This window comes from Ooceraea biroi, chromosome 1, assembly GCF_003672135.1.
Source record: "Ooceraea biroi isolate clonal line C1 chromosome 1, Obir_v5.4, whole genome shotgun sequence".
Taxonomy (NCBI): Eukaryota; Metazoa; Arthropoda; class Insecta; order Hymenoptera; family Formicidae; genus Ooceraea; species Ooceraea biroi.
Window position 1 is genome coordinate 5,281,491 of NC_039506.1, and position 20,553 is coordinate 5,302,043.

Below are 20,553 nucleotides of genomic sequence, written 5' to 3' on the forward strand. Positions count from 1 at the left end.
GAACAATATCCCCCTACCACAACAGCAACATTAATGATTTAATATTGTTAATGTAATTAATGACTAAGAAATTATTTATACGTTAATAGTAATATGCACTACTAATAAATTTTATTATTAAAATAATAATAAATTTTTTTAGTTATTTCTTAAATTGCCCAAAACTTGCCAAATTTTGTAACCATCATGTTTTTATAAAACGCTTTTGAATGATTTACATAGTATGAGAGTTAATTATAATATAGCTTCTATCTAGTAGATCGTACACGAGTATTGTATCCAGAATCATACTTCAACCCACTGCAGGAGAGGCAAGTTTATTTTCGTGCAAACATTTATTTCGGTCGCGGACTTTATCGCAAAGGGATCCGTTTCAAAGAGCATGTCTACGCCCTTGTGAACGTCTTAAGCATCTTAGGGATGCGACGCACATGTATGCTCCCCGAACGAGTAACTATTGACCGGCTAATCCCTCGCATGTCTCCCACGTCTACCCCCGTGATTTCGCCACGTCGGCTTTTAATCGGACCGACACTTAATCGCGTAACTCACGCGCATTTATCCGCAATTCAACTTTCCGATGAAGCAGGCTTCACGATCACGAACCGCCTACGTCACGAAGCGGACCGGACTAAAGTATTCCGTGTTGCGGACGTCTTTCCCACGACCGCAACGTACCCTGGACGACCGTTGGAGGGCCCGCGACGTCTATGGGGGTGCGCAGGCCTGTTTTCACATGTGGCTCGCGAAAAAAAAGTTCCTCGGAAGGCCGTTATGAGGTCACGGGTCGATGTGCCAGTTGACTTATGGGGTACCTACAACGAAATTTCGTTTCTCTAATTAAACACTAGATCTGTCCCCGCACAGACCATGTACTACTTGAGAACGCATTATCTTATCTCCTCTTTTGGAAGAGAGAGGCTGGCGTTACGAGAAAGAGAGACATTGCTCGACTACGCGTGTGACAAGGAAATTATGACCCTTAAGGGTATTAGTTTCTTTGTTATATCTTCATATCTCACATGCTATCCTTGTCCCTAAACTCGGCAGCAGCCCTTCACTTCTGACGGACAGTCCAGTAGTATATGATCTATGCGCAATTACCTCTTTTTCTCTCGAAAGTCGATCCGCATTGCCGCGATGTAAATACCACGTAACGATTTTGAGACGTAATGAAACGTAAGCAGATTGTTCTTTTGAAGTTGCAGATTAAGATTAATTTCCAAGTTTGGAAAATTTCGAGTATTATTATTAGTTAGGAATACGTATAATTAAATTCTCACAATTGCAATATTCTTCGCGCCATCACATGCACCACAATAGGATCAAATAAAGAACTGTGAAATTTAGGTAATACCAGTACAAGTAGCTCTTGCATCGCAGGCCATCGTCACTGTTAAGTTCCGATCCAAGTACCGGTCCAGCGACGCAGTAGATAAACAGTAGATAACCAGATAAGCAAACAGTTTCCTTCCGATAATTTTCCGAAGGCTGCGCATGTCGGAGGGCACCGCGGAATAAGAACCGTTCTCGGCAAAATTGAATTACCGTGCGCGCGGAGGTGGTTATCGGCACACCGGCAAATTATCGCTTCATCCTCCTCTAATAATGATGTTAATTCCCCGGTTCTCTCCCCTCGATAATTACGTCCTTGACGACGCAAAGCTAACCGGCGATTTATCCAGGCCGAAAATTGCTACTAGACGCTACGGCGTGGAGGGATCGTTATCTCTCGTTTTTGAGCCCGCGATCAAGACGCAGTGCAGGGTGCGGCGTGTCCGCGATCACCCCGTGATAAGGATCTCATTACAGGAGCGCGAAATTGTGAGGAGACGATAAACGGGATGGATGAAGGGCACGAAGATAATCGGCTCAAAGGTTAAGCCTTTCCGCACGGCGAATTAATGACGTTGCATGCGGCACGTTAACCGAATATTCATTATCTACGCGTTTTTCTTGTCGTCTTTTTATAATTTCAATATTGGAAACTGCAGGTTGAGAGATTGTGTATTACACGAGTGGTCACGCTACTCATTCAAGTTGTCATAACGTCGGGTCTTTATTGCCACGGAGAAATTTAAAGCGGCATTGCGGCGTTAATCGGATATTGTTAAATTACAGTACTATCTGCTTGAGCGATTGTCTGTGATACTTTTATGGTAGGAATCATTTTTCACGAAAAATCGAGACAAGTCTCCTGTGGTGTGAGAAACCAGGAGCGAAACTCGCGTTTTCTTTTTTAGAGAAACGTCAGTTTCACAGTGCGCGTATCGCGCGTACACCAAGTAACCGATGCGAATACGGTTTACGTAACGGCGTAATTTATGAGCGGCGGACACTAATTAGCCGGGCGATTTCCAGCGATCATCCGGTTTTTCCCGTGGCGGCTTCGCGATTTCTCTCCGCGGAAGCGCACCCGCAATGCACGCGCACGGGGATTATGATGACGGGGACTTTTTGCCGGGAACGAGCTCATCATAAGTGGCCGCTTATTATTGTGATCGAGCCGCGCGCTACGGATGCGACCGATGACTTACGGAGGATATTACCTGACGGAATCGATTTTGTGAAGATAGCGAATTTAGTCGTGTCTGTGGATCATCAGCACGAGACACTTTTGCACAAGGACTGAAAAATCGTAAGAGGAAACGGATCTTAATTACAGTCATTGATCAGAGCGCGAATTGCTTTTAATAGCGACGCCTCGAAACAAAGATTTAGAGAGCATCCTGCTCTTGTTCTTTTCAAAAACATTATTTCACAAAATTCAAAATGAGTTATAATTAAGAATACATTTCTTAATTATAACTCATAATAATTATAATAGTTTGGACTAACAACAACGCGGCTTAATAATGGAATTAACAATGTCTTTGACATGCCTCTTCTCTCTCTCTCTCTCTCTCTCTCTCTCTCTCTCTCTTGATGCAACGTAATGTAACAAAAAATTATCAAGCATTACGTCGCCGAGTGAACACGATGAACCGTCGCGCTGTTGTAACAATTAACGAATCCATTATTTCTGCCCTAGATTTGCGTGCGCGCGTGTTATCGATAGGTTTATCGCATGGGCATAGTTTACGCGGTGTGTCAGGCGATATTCCGTATTCTGTCATACATATGTAATGTCGGTTTAACCCATATTCCGGCGCATAGTTTTGTATAAACCTGCTGATTCTTTTCTTCTTTTTTCGCCACTCTGGATTCAACGCGCGTTATTTGACTTTTTAAACGGCGAAAGTGTGCATCGACGATTCTCCTCGTGATTCGTTAAAAAAACGATCTATTGATCTGTGACGCGAAGCATCAGGCTGCGTGATGCTGATCGATAAGAAAAATAATCTCAATACTTTGAAAGTCATTCAACAACACCTCGTATCGAAAGAGTATTCTTATTTATCATTAAAATCAATGAAGGAAAGTGCTTTGGCGCGCGAAATATCGTAAGGCGTATTACAACGAAAAACATAAATGTTTTTTTTTTTCAGTTTTACCTACTTATTTTCCATCAAAAACTCACATATACTATATATAACATGACATAAATATGTAACATGGCTGAATCCGTACCGCGAAATAAACGACAATAAACCACGCTAAAGAGAAATTCGGATTCATCGTGGACGGTGGACGGAGTGCAAGAATTGCTGGAGCGATGCAGGATTTCCGGAAGGAGAGGAGAGAGGAAAGACGGAGGGGGAGACGCGGTAAGGAAAAAAAAAAGAGGTCGAGAGAAGAGAACGATCGGTGCGATAGGCGGCCGGCTCTCTCGACTTGCATGTCGCGTAGGAACAAGGTCTCTCCCAGCTCGTCTGGCTCCGCGGGCCTCTTTTCCTCGTGTGCACGCGCGAGAAACGCGCGAGTGGGTATCAGCAAGGCCACGGGGGTGTATTCTCGGCCATGCATCGCAGACCATAACATTCCCCAGCCGCCACCATAACGGAGCCTTACCCTCCTCGTGCCTCGCGCATAAAACGCCCGCCGCCCGAAGCGCATATTCTGCCCAACGTCGGAAATCGCGCGGCACGCTGTTGTCCGCCGCGCCGATAAAAGAGCAACTTGCACGAGATCGTGTGTTAACTCGGCTTGGCTGGCTGTTGTGGACAAAGGATCGAGTTTGGGAACGCAAAAGTTATTTGGCGAACAAATATACGACGTCGATTATGCCATAATCATTATCATAATCATTATGGTATTGTTTTGTAATATTATTGCGACGAGGATTCATATCTTATAATTCCTTTAATTACGAAAAAGTTTACTTATTAATTATTCCGATAATTTAATAGTTAATAATAAGATTATATTCTGATACATATAAAGAGATGTGTGTCATTTATAAAAAGATTTCATCTCATGTAATTTTTCATAAAAAATTCTTGCAATACAAGAAAAACGTTTAGTCATTAAAAAAATAGCAAATCTATACGACACGTGTCAACAAGAACAATGCGTGAAAGAAGGCATCCGTAATAACGTTTCGGCAAAAACCGGCAGTGAATCGGTGTTGCTTCAATAAGCAACATCTCGCGTAATAGTACTTAACATCAAACTCGTCATGCGCAACTAGGCCACGTAATAGTACCGCGAAGCGGCGACTTTTCAGCAAGGAGCCGCGCACGCGATTTGACGCTGTTACAGCCATGAACATTGGAAATGCATAATCGAAATGCCCCCCTCGTTCGTCTTTCACGCGCGACGAAACGACAGCTTAAAATGTCGTACACAATGTGACTGGGATAAATCGCTGTCCGCAAAATCTTTAATCGGCCGCGGAGCGTAGCGGGATCTCCAATACAGCTCGCGCTGCGCCATTATAATGGCGCGATACAGCGATGCTGGAAGATGACGAGCTAACGCAGGTACGAACGTGGGTAAATACGCCTTCTGATCGTGAGCGTGTGCATGCACCGCTCCGTGCCACCGATTGCGCTCGTCCCGTTGTTCCAGCGCGCAGGCAGCGCGCGATAAAATCGTAAAGGTCTGAGAAACGATTTATGTTAATGGAGGCCTCCTTTTCACCATGCGTCATTAGGCAGAACGGCGTAATTAGCATCGCCAGTTTAGGTCAATGTTACAGCGACGGGGGAGCGCGCGCTCCTTTCCGCAAAGCTGATGCTGCTCCGCACGCTCGCTCGCTCCGTGATCTGCTCTTCCACGCGATCTTCATCCCCTCAAAACTGATAAAACGTTACGAGAGTTACATCGTGCCACATCGCTATGCGACACGAGGCACGCCTCGTAAAAATAGCCGCCGAATGTCCGAGCGATCGCGGCCGAAGCGCTCGAGTGACGCGCAATGAATACGCATTATGCATGCTGATACTATCGCTCGAGAATTGACGAAAGTCGGTTTTTTATTATGCTAACGCACGAGCGTACCGAGAGAGAAGCTGAGCGCGCGACGGTTCACGCCCCAGGAGAAATTCGGTATTACGTTGAATAGACGGTCAATCAATCAAATCAGTCAATCAAAAGTAACTGTTCAAGTTTCTAAGAGCTACAAGGAGAAAACTGTGTGCAGAGCGTCCGCGTAGCTTTTGAATTGCTGCGAGACGTGCTTCGGTAAAGCCGACAAGACATACGCCTAAACGCGACGTTGAGGAACGGGCAGAAAAAGTGGCGGGTCGTGTAATAAGCCTTTAAGGCCGTGCACTCTCGCTGCGTAAGCTCGCGCCGGATGAACGGAGGCAAAACTATCTTGGCAAGTGACTTTCACCTGATTGACTTTCCCTTTCTCTCCACGGCGCGAGCGGAGGTAATTGGACGCGTGGCTGGATAGCTGGCTCTTTTTGGCATCGGAAGACTCTGCTGGCCCACTTCCGGATCGCGCGCCGCCATCTCTGATCGGCCGGCTGTTTACGGATTCACCAGTTCTGATCCGGCACTTTGGAGTTTGTTAATTAGCGCCGGACAGCCTCGTCCAAACTTGCGCCTAAGCACCGAAAAAATATTCAACAAACTTGTGTCTGCAGCGAGTCTTTTCTCACTCGGTTATTTATAGGAATCGCTTTGCGAGTGCTCTAATTATCGACTCATTCGCTTCGACGGATGTAATAGTCTTATGCGCCATGATAATTAGATGTTATAAGAGAGAAAATTGCATAAACTTGAGTGTTTTGACATGTTTCATGTAAAGATTTTTACATGCAATAAAATATTATATCAAATGTACATTTATATTTAGTGGTGTTATATACTCGTATTATAACGTTTGCGCGTGATATATTTAATTTGTTCCACCCTAAAAGATCAAGTTCTGTGTTCAAATAGTATCAGAAATTTCTACAACTTAACAATATTTTCTAATATAAAACATAATATATTTTTTATACATTCCTAATATAACATTCTAATATACTTTCCGCTAAATGAATCTTTTTTCTTTTTTTATTCACTTTATCATCTTTCGTTTTCAGTCTTTATTTCAGAATCGATATATCTGAGACGTTTCGTCCTCAACTGACCTAGTTGATTAATGTTCAAATTCTCAAGTGCTGAGAAATCAGATAAGACGTTTGTTATTAGACAGATAAGACAATATTAGATAAAACACAGTCATGATTATGATGTTGTGGAGATATCACTTTCTTTCCTCGACTGCGTTATTAATATCTATCCAGGTGTTTTTCACTTTTACAACAATGAATGATTTCTTGCGCAAGCATGATGTGCATTTTTCTTTGTCTCAATGTATTTACTTTCAAAGACTCAGCAAAGTGTTTATAGATAACCCAGATAGGGTGTAGATAGAACCAGCTAACGAGCGATATAGAAGAATGACTCGAGTCATAACGACAGTATCATGATTTATCAGGGAGAACCGTGTCGCGTTACGAGTAAAAATATGATGATATATTTATCGGAAAGCCGGAGAGCTTGACGAATTGTTATTACCGAGAAATATAATTCATGTTGCGTGATAATCACAAGAAAATACTCACACATTTAGGCCATTACTGTGGAATAAAAAAAAATAAAATGCAAAATAAAATGTAGAATCTCTTTCTTCTAGAAGAAAGGAGAAAAGATTTTTCTTCTCTCTCTCTCTCTCTCTTTCTCTACAAGTACAAGTAAATATATAACACCAATGCATATGAATGTAAATACATTAGATATAATTTTTAATTATACGTGAAAAGATTTTTTAAAGGAAGTTGAGGAGGATAAAATCCTACAAAAATGGAAGGTCAAAGGGTTTCTCCTTTCGTAGATACGTCGTGTCATCGCTGGAAATCCGTGTGGAGAGATAGCACACACCAGCCAGATATTGTAACGTACTAAAAACCGGTTTAATGTATATTCATTAATGCTAGAGTTAATAATACGAATCTTAATTAATAGTCACGTCACGTCACATAATATGTCGTAGTTTGTGATGAGAGATGTGTTAAAATAATGTAAACAGGATAAAAATTAAGCAGACAATAAAATCCCCGAATTTCTGCTGATTTCCATGCGGCAAGCATTTATATATTTCTCGCCTGTTTTTCCCCCGGGATAATTTCGTAATCGCGCAATGCGATACAAATGGCACAAATAATGCAGTCAAAATAAAATAATAAAACTACATTAGTAATGCATCGTTTCGACTCGAACATATCGCAAATCGCAGAAAAATTCACACTCATTCAACAATTGTCCCCAACTGTAAAGTGCTGTCATTGCACTTTTCACACGTGGATGCAAAAAGCCTGCGCGACCTGCAGTACTGCAATAAAATATGCAAACAGATTTGCTAATAAAACTGTAATAAATAATTAAGCGCGATCGCAGTGACGTAAAAGAAGCACATGAAAATACACTCCTACGAATTCTCATAACTAAATCAAATTTTTGAAATATTAGTGTGCATTGCAAAATCTAGTTTTATCACGACCACATCTCAAATACTTTTTACTTTGGCAGCAGAAAGCAATAGAATCTAAAAGATAGTTCGAAGTTCTCCAACCGTTCACGTGCATGCTCAGCCATATGTCTACCTGGATTAGGCAAAAAAGGCAACTTACAATTTTCCTGCGGTGAAAACATTTCCGGAGGAAGGCGACGAGAGGTAAATTGCAGACCGTCGTGCCCGGAGATACCGACCACATCTTGTTAATTATCAATACAAAGCGCTTAAGGCGGCCGCTCTAACGGCTGACTATTTTAATCCGTGAGGTCTGTTTTCGCCGTTACCTTTCGACCACTTCCGCCCCCGAATTAGAAGCGCCAATAAACGCGCAGCCCCATAGAGGCTCCGTTGTTTGACCAAGTGCACGCCAGATTCCTCCTCTCGCCCTCCAACCTTCCGTGCCGGTCTTTCTTCCTTTCTCTTTCCCTCGTATGACGACGTATGGGCAGCTACGAGACTCGAGAGCCTCGGGGTACCGGGATCACAAGCATGAAAAAGCCGGCAATTCGAAATGGTTAAACATGAGCTGTCCTGCAAGCGTTGCAAGTGCTAATGAATGGTAGACACGATGCGAAGCACGACACGGCGGGATCTTTCGAAGCGAGGGTGCCGAGAACCGCTTCAAATTTGTATGCACGTAGGGGGAAACGCACGATGAGAAAAGCTACTAAGTCAGGAAAGAAGGATGTAACAGGGTTTTATGTTAATTGGTGCTCAAAACCGTTTGATTAAGGATAGCCTTATGTCGTGAGTGTGCGCCAAGTATACACCCATCTCCGTTTCCCGCCTGCAGTTTATTACATTGGTAGTGCATACATACGTCTGACAATCAGACATCCGCCAAATTCTGGATCTCGAAATCTAAAATTCAAGTTTCAAATATTTGAAATTATGTTATTACAAAACAGCGGAAGTCACAGGAACATTTACGCGAGAGATTTTATGATTTTCTGAAAACTAATGTCAATTTCTTGGCAACGCCAAATTACAATTTTTACTTCGCAACTTACTAATGATAGATATATTGCTATGTCAAGAGAAATATAAATATTTTTTTTTAAATAATCTTCTCGGCAACGTGAACGCGAGTCATGCACAGGAACCGATAGACGTGACGACTCGCGCGATGCTTTCTGAATGAGAGGAAAAGTTACGACTACCTATAACTCGCACTGCGTTTGTGTGCTGCAACTATCTAAGCAGCGGCTTGAAGTATGAAACTATTGTCGCCCATATAGAAAAACACGCCAAGAGTCACGCGTGCGTACGTGCGTACGTGTACGCCGCGGCGATACGAGCATTACTCGTCAGTTGCCACGGCTCAAGGTGCAATGACTTCGCAGCCTCGCGCAACGCTATCACTGATCGTTCATTGCGACAATATAGCGATAGTACCCTTCCGAACATCGTCGAAGACCTGACAATTATCGCTAATTTTCGTACTTTAGCTCGTTAGAGAGTTTTTCAAGCTCAAGCATTAGATCAGTCAAAAAGTTCGATTTTCAAATCAATTTGCATGTAGGCAACAATGTTGATAATGTCTATATCATAGAGAATAATATCTAATCACAGGCAACGATGATGATTACTTGGATGATGAATAATTTATTTCTATTGCATATAATAAAGTAAAATTTGACGCAAAAATCAAATCAAACTTATTGACCTAATATTGTATTAGGGGTGTGATTTAGGTTTGAGGGTTTTTTTTGCTCAAAAACGCATGTATTTAAATATGATAATGAATGAATACCTTAATCAAAATATTTTCCTTCGTTTTCTATAACTTTTTCCCATCTTTCTGGCAAGAGATCGATTCCACCACGATAAAATCACTCTTCTTTTCAGTTGATCCATTCGTCGACGAATTTTCGCACTTCTTCCAAATTATGAAAGTGTGTATCCTCTAAAGCGTGTTGCATCCACCGGAACAAATAATAATCGCATGGAGCAATGTCCGGAGAATACGCGGGGTGCGGTAAGACTTCCAATTCAAGCTCTAATAGTGTTTCTTTCACTGATAACGCAACGTGAGGTCGAGCGTTGTCACGAAGAAGAATCACTTTCCGTCGTTTACTCGCAATTGGTGGTCGTTTTTGGTCCAATGCTTGCTTCAACTTGTACAATTGGTGTCGATAACGATCAGCCGTGACAGTCTCATGCGGATTTAACAGCTCATAGTACACTATTCCACCAAATACAGAGCATTACTTTTGAACCGTGAATATTGCGTCTCGGAGTGGATGTTGATGGTTGGCCTGGATCCACCCATGATTTTCTGCGTTTGAGATTATCAAAATAGATGCACTTTTCATCCCCAGTAACAATCCGAGACAAAAGACTCTTCTTTTTTTGCCTGGCGATCAACGAAATGCAAATGTTCAACCGGTTCGCAATGGCACTTTCCGATAATTCATGTCGAACCCATTTCCCTTCTTTCTGAATTTTTCCCATTTCATGTAAATGTTTCGTAACTGTTGTACGATCAACATTTAATGCTCTGGCAAGTTCTGAAGTGGATTGTGTTGAATTTTCGTGCAATAATGCTTGCAAATCTGCATTTTCAAGCTTTCTTGGTTGTCCCGAGCGTTCTTTGTCCTTCACATCAGTATCACCACTTTTAAAGCGTCTAAACCAGTATTCACACGTCTTAATTGATGGGGCAGAATCACCATAAGTTTCCACAAGAATTCTATAACCCTCAGCCGCAGTTTTCTTTTGATTAAAAAACAAAAGCAACGCATGTCGAAAATGCTAAAGAGCTTTCGGAAGTTGCATTTTTACGATGATATAAACACGACTGTTATTGCATCTATTGCTATAATGCTACTAAATGTCATGGATAATGTCAACACTGTAAGAAACAACAGTTATCGGAAACAGCTATTGGAACAAACTGACACTACAGCCATCTGTTGCAAAACCCTCAAAACTAAATCACACTCCTAATAAAACAATATTCCGCAGAAGGATTCGTCGAGAATTTTGTCGATAAATGTCTGATAAAATTGCGAGGGAATTTTTTCTGTAGGAGTTTAATTATTCATACCTGGAATTGATTAATGATAGTAATAACCCAACTAGAATTGATAGCATCCTATTGTAGCTAATGAGAAAATTGATTCAAATGATAAAATATATCTCATTAAATATTTAATATGATCTACGTAAGAATAAGAAACGCGAGATATATTTTTCATTTTAAGTGTTCTTACGTGTTAAGACTGTGAACGCCATATATTCTGAAGCGAGCAAAGTTTCGTGGAATAATATCACATGCACGAAAGGGCACTGCTGACCGCCACGTGAAAATCACAAGCGACTGTAGTAATGGAAAACCGGCTACGTTGGATCGGTGGGGGGAATAGAATAATGGCATCTAGTCCTGGCCGACATTATTCTCGTTACTTTACTGTTGCACGCGGTCATTAACCCATTGGCATCAATGAGCGGAATAATCCGCGCTCGCGAGTTGGTCTGCATCATCGAAACGCATTATTCTGAACGAAATTATTTCGATCGTTGCAAATTACGATTGGCCGTAATACATATTCGTTTCGGAAATTTTATTTACAAATGCTTTGACCAAAGCGATATTGTACAGAGCTTTCTTTCATATCTGACAGAACTGTACATACATTTTCAACAATTACTGCATCGTGTACGTGCGATACGGAAAAATATTTAAAAAATGTGATTGAGAAGCTGCGAGTCGCATCATTGTAGATTGTATTCCGTACGTGCAATTATAAGAAAAATTATTGACGATTTACGTAACACTGTTGCTTGTCATTAACTCAAGATTAATGCGAAATGTGAAAGTTTTCGATCGAAGTGGCGCCTGGCCGCGGAAACGCCGTGGAATAAGAAAGTAAGAGCGCAAACTACAAATACGTAAGGACTTACGCACAACACGCGCCATTACTGACCATGGACTGCGCGCTACGTGCCACGTAAACTAAACAAATGATGTAAAGAATACTCGAACAAAGGCGGCTAACGACAAATGTCGCGAAAAAGTGTGTCAAGTGGCGCCATTCAATTTTAATGGCGCTTACGCGCACGATGTGGATAAATGTTATAATCTTGCTCGGCGTTCGCGCGTTCAGTTTCTCCAGAATATACTTTCTAACAGTGCCAGTGCTATTCTACGCACCAGCAACTATTATCGATCTATTCAGTTCCGTCAAACTTCCTACTTCTTACTAAATCTTGCTGTTACGTTTTTACAACGATGCAAGTGAACATAATTTTCACAGTTACATAATTGTTTTCATATTACATAATTTTTAGTGGATATCATCATTACTCACGTACATCCTAATATTGCTACTACAAATACGAGAGATACATGATTAAAATTGCACCATCGGCTGCACGCCGAGCTGTCTTTGCTTCGCGCTCTCAGCTTTCGACTCTGCAAGAATCAAGTAATATAACGTAATATCTTATTTATTACATTTTACGCGTTTCGTATTCTCTCGCACCACTAGTTTGATCGATCGCCGATTAAACGCATCGAGGCTCATCGAGGAATCCGGAGAGGATTGCCGCAATATCGTCCTCGCGAGCGTAGTTCTCCGCGAGAGGCACCGCGTTCGCACGCCATGAGTAGAAGAAGCTACCAGCGCGCGTCGATAACGACAACTTTTTTCGCGAAGCAGACTCCAGGCTAAGGACCGGTGCCTGCCTAGAACTGAGAACTGTCTTAAGCCGGAGTTACACGAGCCACCTTTCCGCTCTGTCCGGTTTAACCACGTGCATTTACCCGTGTCGGGTATATGCTTGCCAGGCTTGCCTGCCTGCTTGCCTGTCTGTTGCCGTTGCCTTGGCCTTTGCAATTCTCGGAACGATCTATCCGTTCGGATCTATCGATTTGCGATCTACGCAGGTACCTGTGCCCGGAGATGGCGACGCTAGCGAAAGTCCGTCTGGAGCAATAATCGAAAATGGTGCTTAGGTCAGCTGGACAGCTTAGTAGTTTTTCCGAGAAGCGATACTGCGCTTTGGGGGATGAAAATCTCTTTGTCACCGAAAGTCCGTCTGGAGCAATAATCGAAAATGATGCTTAGGTCAGCTGGACAGCTTAGTTTTTCCGAGAAGCGATACTGCACTTTGGAGGATGAAATCTCTGTCACCGATTTGCAAGTTTTGCATTGGTCCTAGTAATTGAGGAATACATAGAAAAGTGTTGCCAGAAGTTTTATTATCATTGTAATTTGAATATAAAATAAAGTTAAAATTTTTACAATAATGTACTTTTATAAAAATAAAACTTGCATTATTTATAATTACTAGCAACACAGGCGCGCGCTATAAATAAAATAAGAAATAAAAAAAAATAAAATAAAAATAATATAATAAATAAAATTGTCAATATAACCGCACTGACAGCCACTATGACATTCTGACATTCGCAACACGAAGTTCAAGTCACACGAAGTTCGAGCCAAGCGAGAGAACCAATCAGCGTCGCGGAAAAGAGGCCTCAATATTCGATAAAAAAGAACTTCACGAAGTTAACACGCCTTTTTTAAGAGTGGATTAGCTATATAAATTCTGGTCCAAAATTACACCAACATATACCTGATTTTTTTAAATGTTTGTAGCATGCACAACACACAATATATATTTTACAAATGTTTTGTCTATTTTCCTCATTTCTTATTTATTTTATATATTTCTTATTAAATCTCACTCAAGTTTGATAATAAAAAAATCGATGAGGTATGATTTAAATAAATAACCGATACAAATTTAACAACTCACGGCTATTCCTAAATTCTGCCGTACATAGAAACGAATGGCGACAGTAATGTGATTCACATGCTGAATTAAACTTTGATTACTTCTTTGTTAAGTCTCGCATCTGTGCACGTAGATATATCGATAATGTAATACGATGTAATAATGATGCAGAATCCACATTGGTTAATGCCTAGAAGCATAACACAGCGCTTCTTCTGCATCTCGTTCGCCCTGTGACATTTTCATCGTGACATTTTACCTCGCGATTCTCTAATTACATAACTTGAGCGTACAGATTTTTATGGCGGCCAGACGGCTTTCCTGTGTATCCCACACGTATTCTTCGTGCTCCTTCGATGGGGAATACATAAAAATCCATTTGCCGAGTCATTACGCCATCCTGTTCAGCATGTGACATTTCTAGCACATCGCTTTTTCTCTTGTTATAACGCTATAGTTATATATGTTACATAATACCGATCTACAAATGTTTATATTGCGTGATTTTTATTAACCTAATTCTTTGCATTGGAGAAACTACATTAAAAAAAATAAATAAAAAGAAAAGTAAATTTTTCATCTGCAAATATATTTTTCTTTTCTTTCAAAACTTACAGTTCTTTCAATTCAATTGTTTCAATATCTTATTTCTATCATGTTTTTTAAAACTAAAATTTATATTTGTATATGATTTTATATTTATTATCCTGCCATTTCAACTTCCCGTTTGACCTTCTTTTTATTGACCAATAAATTTTTTTCTAATGGATTTAACAGTCTGCAAAAGATTTTCTTTCCTTCTACAGATTGCAATGTCTGTCCTACATTTTGCCTGCCGCTAAAATATTTTTCTGACACCAGTCTGTCCTTTCGTTATTCCAAGAAAATTCAAAGAAAAGAGTACATCTTTTCCTTAACCAAAAATCACAAAGGAGACAAAGAAAAGAAGAAACTGCGCAGGCAAAAGTGTCTAGTGTAAACTTACAGAATGAGAATCAAAAGCCTGTTACACTGGTTATCGCAAGCATCTATTTACCTGCTTAGACACGTTGTACATGACGACAATTACTCATCGTGACGCATAACTGGAATGTGCATGCTGGATCACCTAATGACGTCCGATTGAAAAATTGCAATGACGCGAAATTTCGAACGACGTCACTAGTGACGCGTCAGACGTTGCATTTACACAAAAACGTGCAATTGACGTCAACAAAGTGAGAAGAGCGCTGTTTGCTCACGCGGGTAGGTTCGACGGAAGATTCATTGCCGAAAGAAACGTGGCATGACGTCATGATGCTTAGCTTAGCTCAGTTAGTAACTTCCAGAGCACGAGATATTCTTAATCACCCGATGAGAGTTTCGGTCACTGTTCGATCTTCTCTTTGTTGCAAAGAAATCTACAAGAGACGCGATAGCAGCTTGAAGATGACGCGAGCGACGCTTCCGCCTTGGGCGCCCCGCTCACGTATTATTATGCCATTATTGTTGCTACTTGTGCCGGCGGACGCTGTCAAATTATAATCGAATCAAATTGTTAAGTGAAAGAGCCTTTCGAGTTACTACGGGCGATTCGCGATCGCCTCGGATTACACGACGCCGGGACGGAAAGAGCCAGGCGAAATTGAATACAACTGTTTCTCGCTGCCTCGTTTCTCCTCTGCCCACTTCTTTCGTGTCTGAGACAACGGCACGACCGTGCAAGACCCAGGAGAAAAACGTGATGTTGCAAGAAAACCGCCAGGCTGAGCGCGACGAGTTGCCCTGCGCGCCACGTGGTACGCCCATGCACTTTCCATGCACTCCCATAATAATGGATACATACGCCACGCATGTGTGCCGAACACTGGGCTAGCCTTTCTCTTCGTCGTCCTGTAGAGCCCTTTGTCGTGCGCACTGCTTGCGAAAGTTCCTACACCATTTCATCGCGTAGCGACGTCATGGCTCCCTCCTGATTCCATTGTTGCGTTTCAAAAACATTTTACAACTTCAATTTGTCTTGACACTTCATGTTTTTAGTTTCATATTTGTATTACAGCTATTATGAGTTAATAAACGTCATTTCTTCTGACGTGATTGATAAGACGTTAAATAGACCGTCAGAGTATTGAGATTGAAACGTGAAAAAGATATAGCTCTTATTAGATTTAAGTATAACGCTGTCTTATCTACAGACTCTTATCTATTACACAAATAGTACTTATTTCGTAAAAATGTGCTTTTTTAGCAAATAGAAAAAGCAATCATGGGGAAACGTGAACGGTGAAAACACCATTTAATTTTATGATTGATCTGGACAGCACGTTAATTTCACGCTCGATCATACACGGTTTAAAAACCAATTGTGGAGAAACGGGGATGCAGTCTTTCTCGTTTCTACGCAAACGCCCTTCACAAAGAACCCGCATGTCCCAGTCTGATATCTCTGCACATAGCCCGGCCACCATGGCGGAAACTGACTCCCATTAGCCGTTATATTTAGCGTCATGAGAATCTGTTCGGGGTGAAAAGCACCATCCCCCGTGAGATTCGTCGGTTCACCCTCATACGCCCGTATGTTACGGAGCATGCCACGACACCCCCTAATTGAACAGGAGTCGGGCTTTGCGGGTGCCACACGGCGCGGCTCGGATGGGATCCACGATAAGCAGCCAAATCGTGCCACGTGATTGATAAATTAGTATCTTCAACCCGTTATCTGCTTCGTAAGTTCCCGTATTTTCGAGCATGGTGCCCAACACGTCGGTTAAAAACTCCATGAAGCGCTACAAATTACCTTTCTTGAAATTCGTCATTTTACGACAAAAAAAACACGCTAAAAAATAATTAAGTTTAAATAGGAATGGTTGAGGGTCAAAAATTCTAAAAATATTTATTATCACTTGTTTATTAGTGTCATAGAATTTTTTTATTTTTAATTTTATTGCGATAGGATTATGACGAACATAAGGGGTAACATTGTGTAGATAGGCAAAATTCATTTATTTATTCTTGAAATGGTAATCGATGACGTGTATGTAGACGGTTATGAATTGTAATTGCTTGATCCATAAATCATCTGTTTCTTCACGAGCAGATGATTGATTCCACGTAAAAACGGCTCTCTGCTCGTCACATGCTCGACCTTTCGGTCGGCATTTGACATTGCGCGCCTCCGCGAAATCAGCGGGAGTCTCGCTTCCTATTTGCGCGACCTCGCACGACCGAGCTTCCGGCTTTCCCCTCGCGAAATGTCACTTCCTCCTTCGATCAACACAACGGTGCACGCTGCCGCATGCGATTCCGTAAAAATCTTGTTCCTGTTCGCGCGGTTAGAGGAACGACTGATCATAATTATTGACCGAACACACGTAACGCTTTCTCTAAGTCGATAAGCGTTCCTTTTTCGCACACTTCTTTTTTTGCGCATGTACACTTATAAAACTTTGAAGAAAATCATTCAAGCCATATAAGAGGTATTTCCTTATCCATAAGCAAAGCAATAACTACACTTTTTAAAAGACTCCGGTTGATGTTGAGAAAAGAAAGTACGATTATCACAAAATCGATTATCATAATTAATTCTGATTATCATAAATACTGTCTTATGAAAGTAATTTATCTCTAATAGTAATGTCCGCCCATTTCATTCGGTAATGAGCCGGTGTTGTAAAATTATGAATGATTGCTATTAGCAGCGCACATCTGTGGGTCGTAAAAGTCGTAACGGTGATTGGTAATAAAAAATCACAGAGAATGTAGACAGTTCAGAATTTGTGGTTTACGTCGCCGGTGAATAGAAGCTGAACTTCATTCATGGCGTTGTTTGACCGCTGGAATGCGTTTGAGTGTCAAGCGGGGAGGCGGGGTGGAGAACAGTATCTAGAGTAGTTGCATGCAATAATAGAAACAATTTCATGGCTACTCAGGTTGAAGCTATAGTCCCGGTGCATTTCTGGAGTGCCCTTGCGAGCGGATAGAATATAATAGCGACGCTCCGCATTTCGCAATAAAAGTTTTGACAAATGTTCCTACTTCTAATAACATATATTTGACACATTTGACAATCACATAATACAATGATACATTGTTCATGGACGTTCCTGGAATATCAGGCAATCCTTATGCAATCTAATGTCACCTATACGATTGACGCAAGTTATTAATAAAACAATCGACAATATTTGATATATATTTATCCGTGAAAACATTTTCCAAAATCGCAACGTTGCCATCGTGTGACGGCCATTCAACCACCTAGTGTACCCCACAATTTATCCGAGCCTTCAACGCTAGCCAATGCGAGGGGGATGATGCGCAGCACGCGGAATCTCGTCCAATAAGGGAAGCCCGCACTCCGCACTTCATCGGAAAGCCCAAAATCATGAGTCGGGGGGGATCCCCCAGGAGGAGTCGCGTGAGCTCGAGGAGGCGCAGTTGCACGATCGACTGGACGTGCGCGGTTGCCACATTGTGGGCCGGCTACCCCCACCACGCGGCGCGCGGGGCGCCGTGTGATTGGCCGGCGCGCCGATGCCGGAGAGGCGCACCCCCTCCCGCGGTCGCCTGCGTGTCCTCCGCCGGCGCGGCCCGCGAGCGGCGCGGCGCTCTCGGTTAGTTAAATTCGAGGGCTCGCGCTCTGAACGACTCTCGCCGGTTGCACGCCGGACAAACACGAACGCACGCACGCACGAATCCCGTACAAGCTCCCTCTCCGAGAGACGGATGCTCGCCGTGAACGAGTGAGTGCCAGATCGAATTCGACTTCGCACGTGAGCGACACGCAGCCGCGAGAGAGGCTCGACACGGTTCGCCGTAAATCCGCCGCGACGCATTTCGAGGAGAAGACGAGTGTCGGAGGGAGCTCGACTGACGGAGAGAAGGAGGGAAAGGGAGAAAGAGACGAGGAGTCGTGTCGCAGGTCTGCACGAACCCGTTCGTTCGCACTCGATTGCTTGCGTGCTCTCGCGCGCGCGCGCGCACTCGCTCCTCTCTCTCGCCCCCGCTCGCGTTCGGACGTTCCTCGGACGTTCCCGGTCCCGTCCGCCTAACGACGTACTCACGGTACACGCGTGGCCGCGGTAATCGCAGCGAATACGCGACACAGTAACGACTGTCGCGCGCGTAGGTGCTCTCGATGCGAGCCACGACGGCGCCCAACGACGCGCACGTCCGGAGTGACAGTTCTTTTGTGTTCCCCTGTTGAGGAAAGTCCCCCTTCCCCCCCTCGGCGGCACGAGGAGACCCGCGAAGCGTCTTCGACGACGACCGCCGCGAGGAACGAGAACGAGGGAGGAGACGCGAGGAGGATCCAAGTAACGTCGGAGCAACGGCTCCACGTACGCAGTGTGTTTTTTGTGCGAAACCGAGGAACATGTCGACCGCCGTCATGAGTACCCCGATGTTCGAGTGCAGCGAACATATTTTCAAGGTAAGGCTCGAGACTCGACGAGATCGGCTTCGTCTACCTGGCGCGTTGTTGCCGCGTCTGAACTCGATCCCGATCCAGGACCGATCACGTGGTCACCGCGATCACGTGGAGATCGTCGATCGGCGAAAATCTTCACGGGTGCCGGTATCGCTCGGCCGGACTCCGGGTTCTCGAGAGCGAAGAACGTACTCGATGCCCGCGCGTTATTCACGGTCGCTGCTTAATGACCGCGGAAAACGCGCGGTACGTACCCGGGACGGAGGCGACACTGCCGCGTTTGATCTTTATGTCGAGTACGGCAAAGTAAACACAACGCATCATGGATCTTCAGACCAAGGCGCCTGTGGGACCTTGGAGTCTGTAGTAACTAATTGTTCGCTGAAATTTCTCTTTAAGGGGGGAGCCTGCTTTAGAACGCTGAAAATAAGGTATAATTTTACGAATTGTTTTTGGAGAAACTATACAGCGGATCATTATAAAACTTTGATGCATTTATTAGTACATGTTTAAAGATAAAAAAAATTATTTTTTTATTTGAATGTATCGCTTGTAGAGGTCGTCCTGGAGAAATCTTAGTGCAGCCGCGTCGCCGGCATTGCAAATTGGTGAGCATTCTCCTGCCTCCAAATTTCGTCTAAACTGAAAAATTGAAATATCTTCTCGTTATTTATGAATTCCCATCGTCGATGAACCAAAGAGAGAAGAAAAAAGTTGAAAAGTGCCAAAATGGTGGAGCTTAGAACACAAAAGTACGATTTTTAGGCAAAGTTTTTGAACTTTTTCATGCAAAAATAATTGTTTAACTTAATGTTTTTATGAATATTAAAGGTTCATCGACGATGGGAATTCATAAATAACGAGAAAATATTTCAATTTTTCAGTTTGGATGAAATTTGGAGGCGGGAGAATGCTCACGAATTTACAATGCCGGCTGCACTAAGATGCCTCCAGGACGACCTCTACAGGCGATATATTCAAATCAAAAAATAATTTTTGTTATCTTTAAACATGTACTAATAAATGCATCAAAGTTTTATAATGATCCGCTGTATAGTTTTTCCAAAAACAATTCGTAAAATTATACCTTATTTTCAACGTTCTAAAGCAGGCTCCCCCCTTAAGGTCCTTTCGACCCTCGTCCCTTCTCGCTTTATAGCTCTGATACCTGCCCTTGTCCCAGCACCGGCAGGTATACGGGCATTCTTACACGGAGCAAATAAGTACGGTTTTTCTCTGCAAAAATCCGCAGTTCCTTTCGCACTCGGAAGCAGCACGCACGTGAAGAAAAGTTGGAAGTTGTGCGACTCGGCTATTCCCTCGTGCGATCAGTGATCTTTTTGGAAAAGTGCTTTAAATAAAATTGTTCTCGTTTTTTGTGAATCTGCAACAGATTTTGTGGTGATTATTCTTTTATTTCGTTACAATTATATTTTTTCCTTGTTGCAACCCGTGCTGCCTGATAATTACTGTAACTTATTTCTCTTAGAAATTCTATATTTAA

General features: G+C 42.6%; 1 protein-coding gene and 1 long non-coding RNA gene across 2 annotated transcripts in view; one reads left to right on the top strand and one right to left on the bottom strand.

Annotated features, from left to right (window-relative positions):
• Positions 1 to 173: 173 nt before the first annotated feature.
• Positions 174 to 7,674, bottom strand: LOC105277890. Its single transcript, XR_893693.3, has 2 exons — positions 5,720 to 7,674; positions 174 to 815 (listed from the first exon to the last, which is right to left on the bottom strand). It is a non-coding gene; the product is annotated as an uncharacterized LOC105277890 (long non-coding RNA).
• Positions 7,675 to 18,241: 10,567 nt separating this feature from the next.
• Positions 18,242 to 20,553, top strand: part of LOC105277887 (protein TIS11) — a 35,087-nt gene continuing 32,775 nt past the window's right edge. The window contains exon 1 of the mRNA XM_011336574.2: positions 18,242 to 19,052. Coding sequence (XP_011334876.1) covers positions 18,996 to 19,052 — 57 coding nt within the window. The 5' untranslated portion in view covers positions 18,242 to 18,995. The remainder of the gene's footprint in view (positions 19,053 to 20,553) is intronic.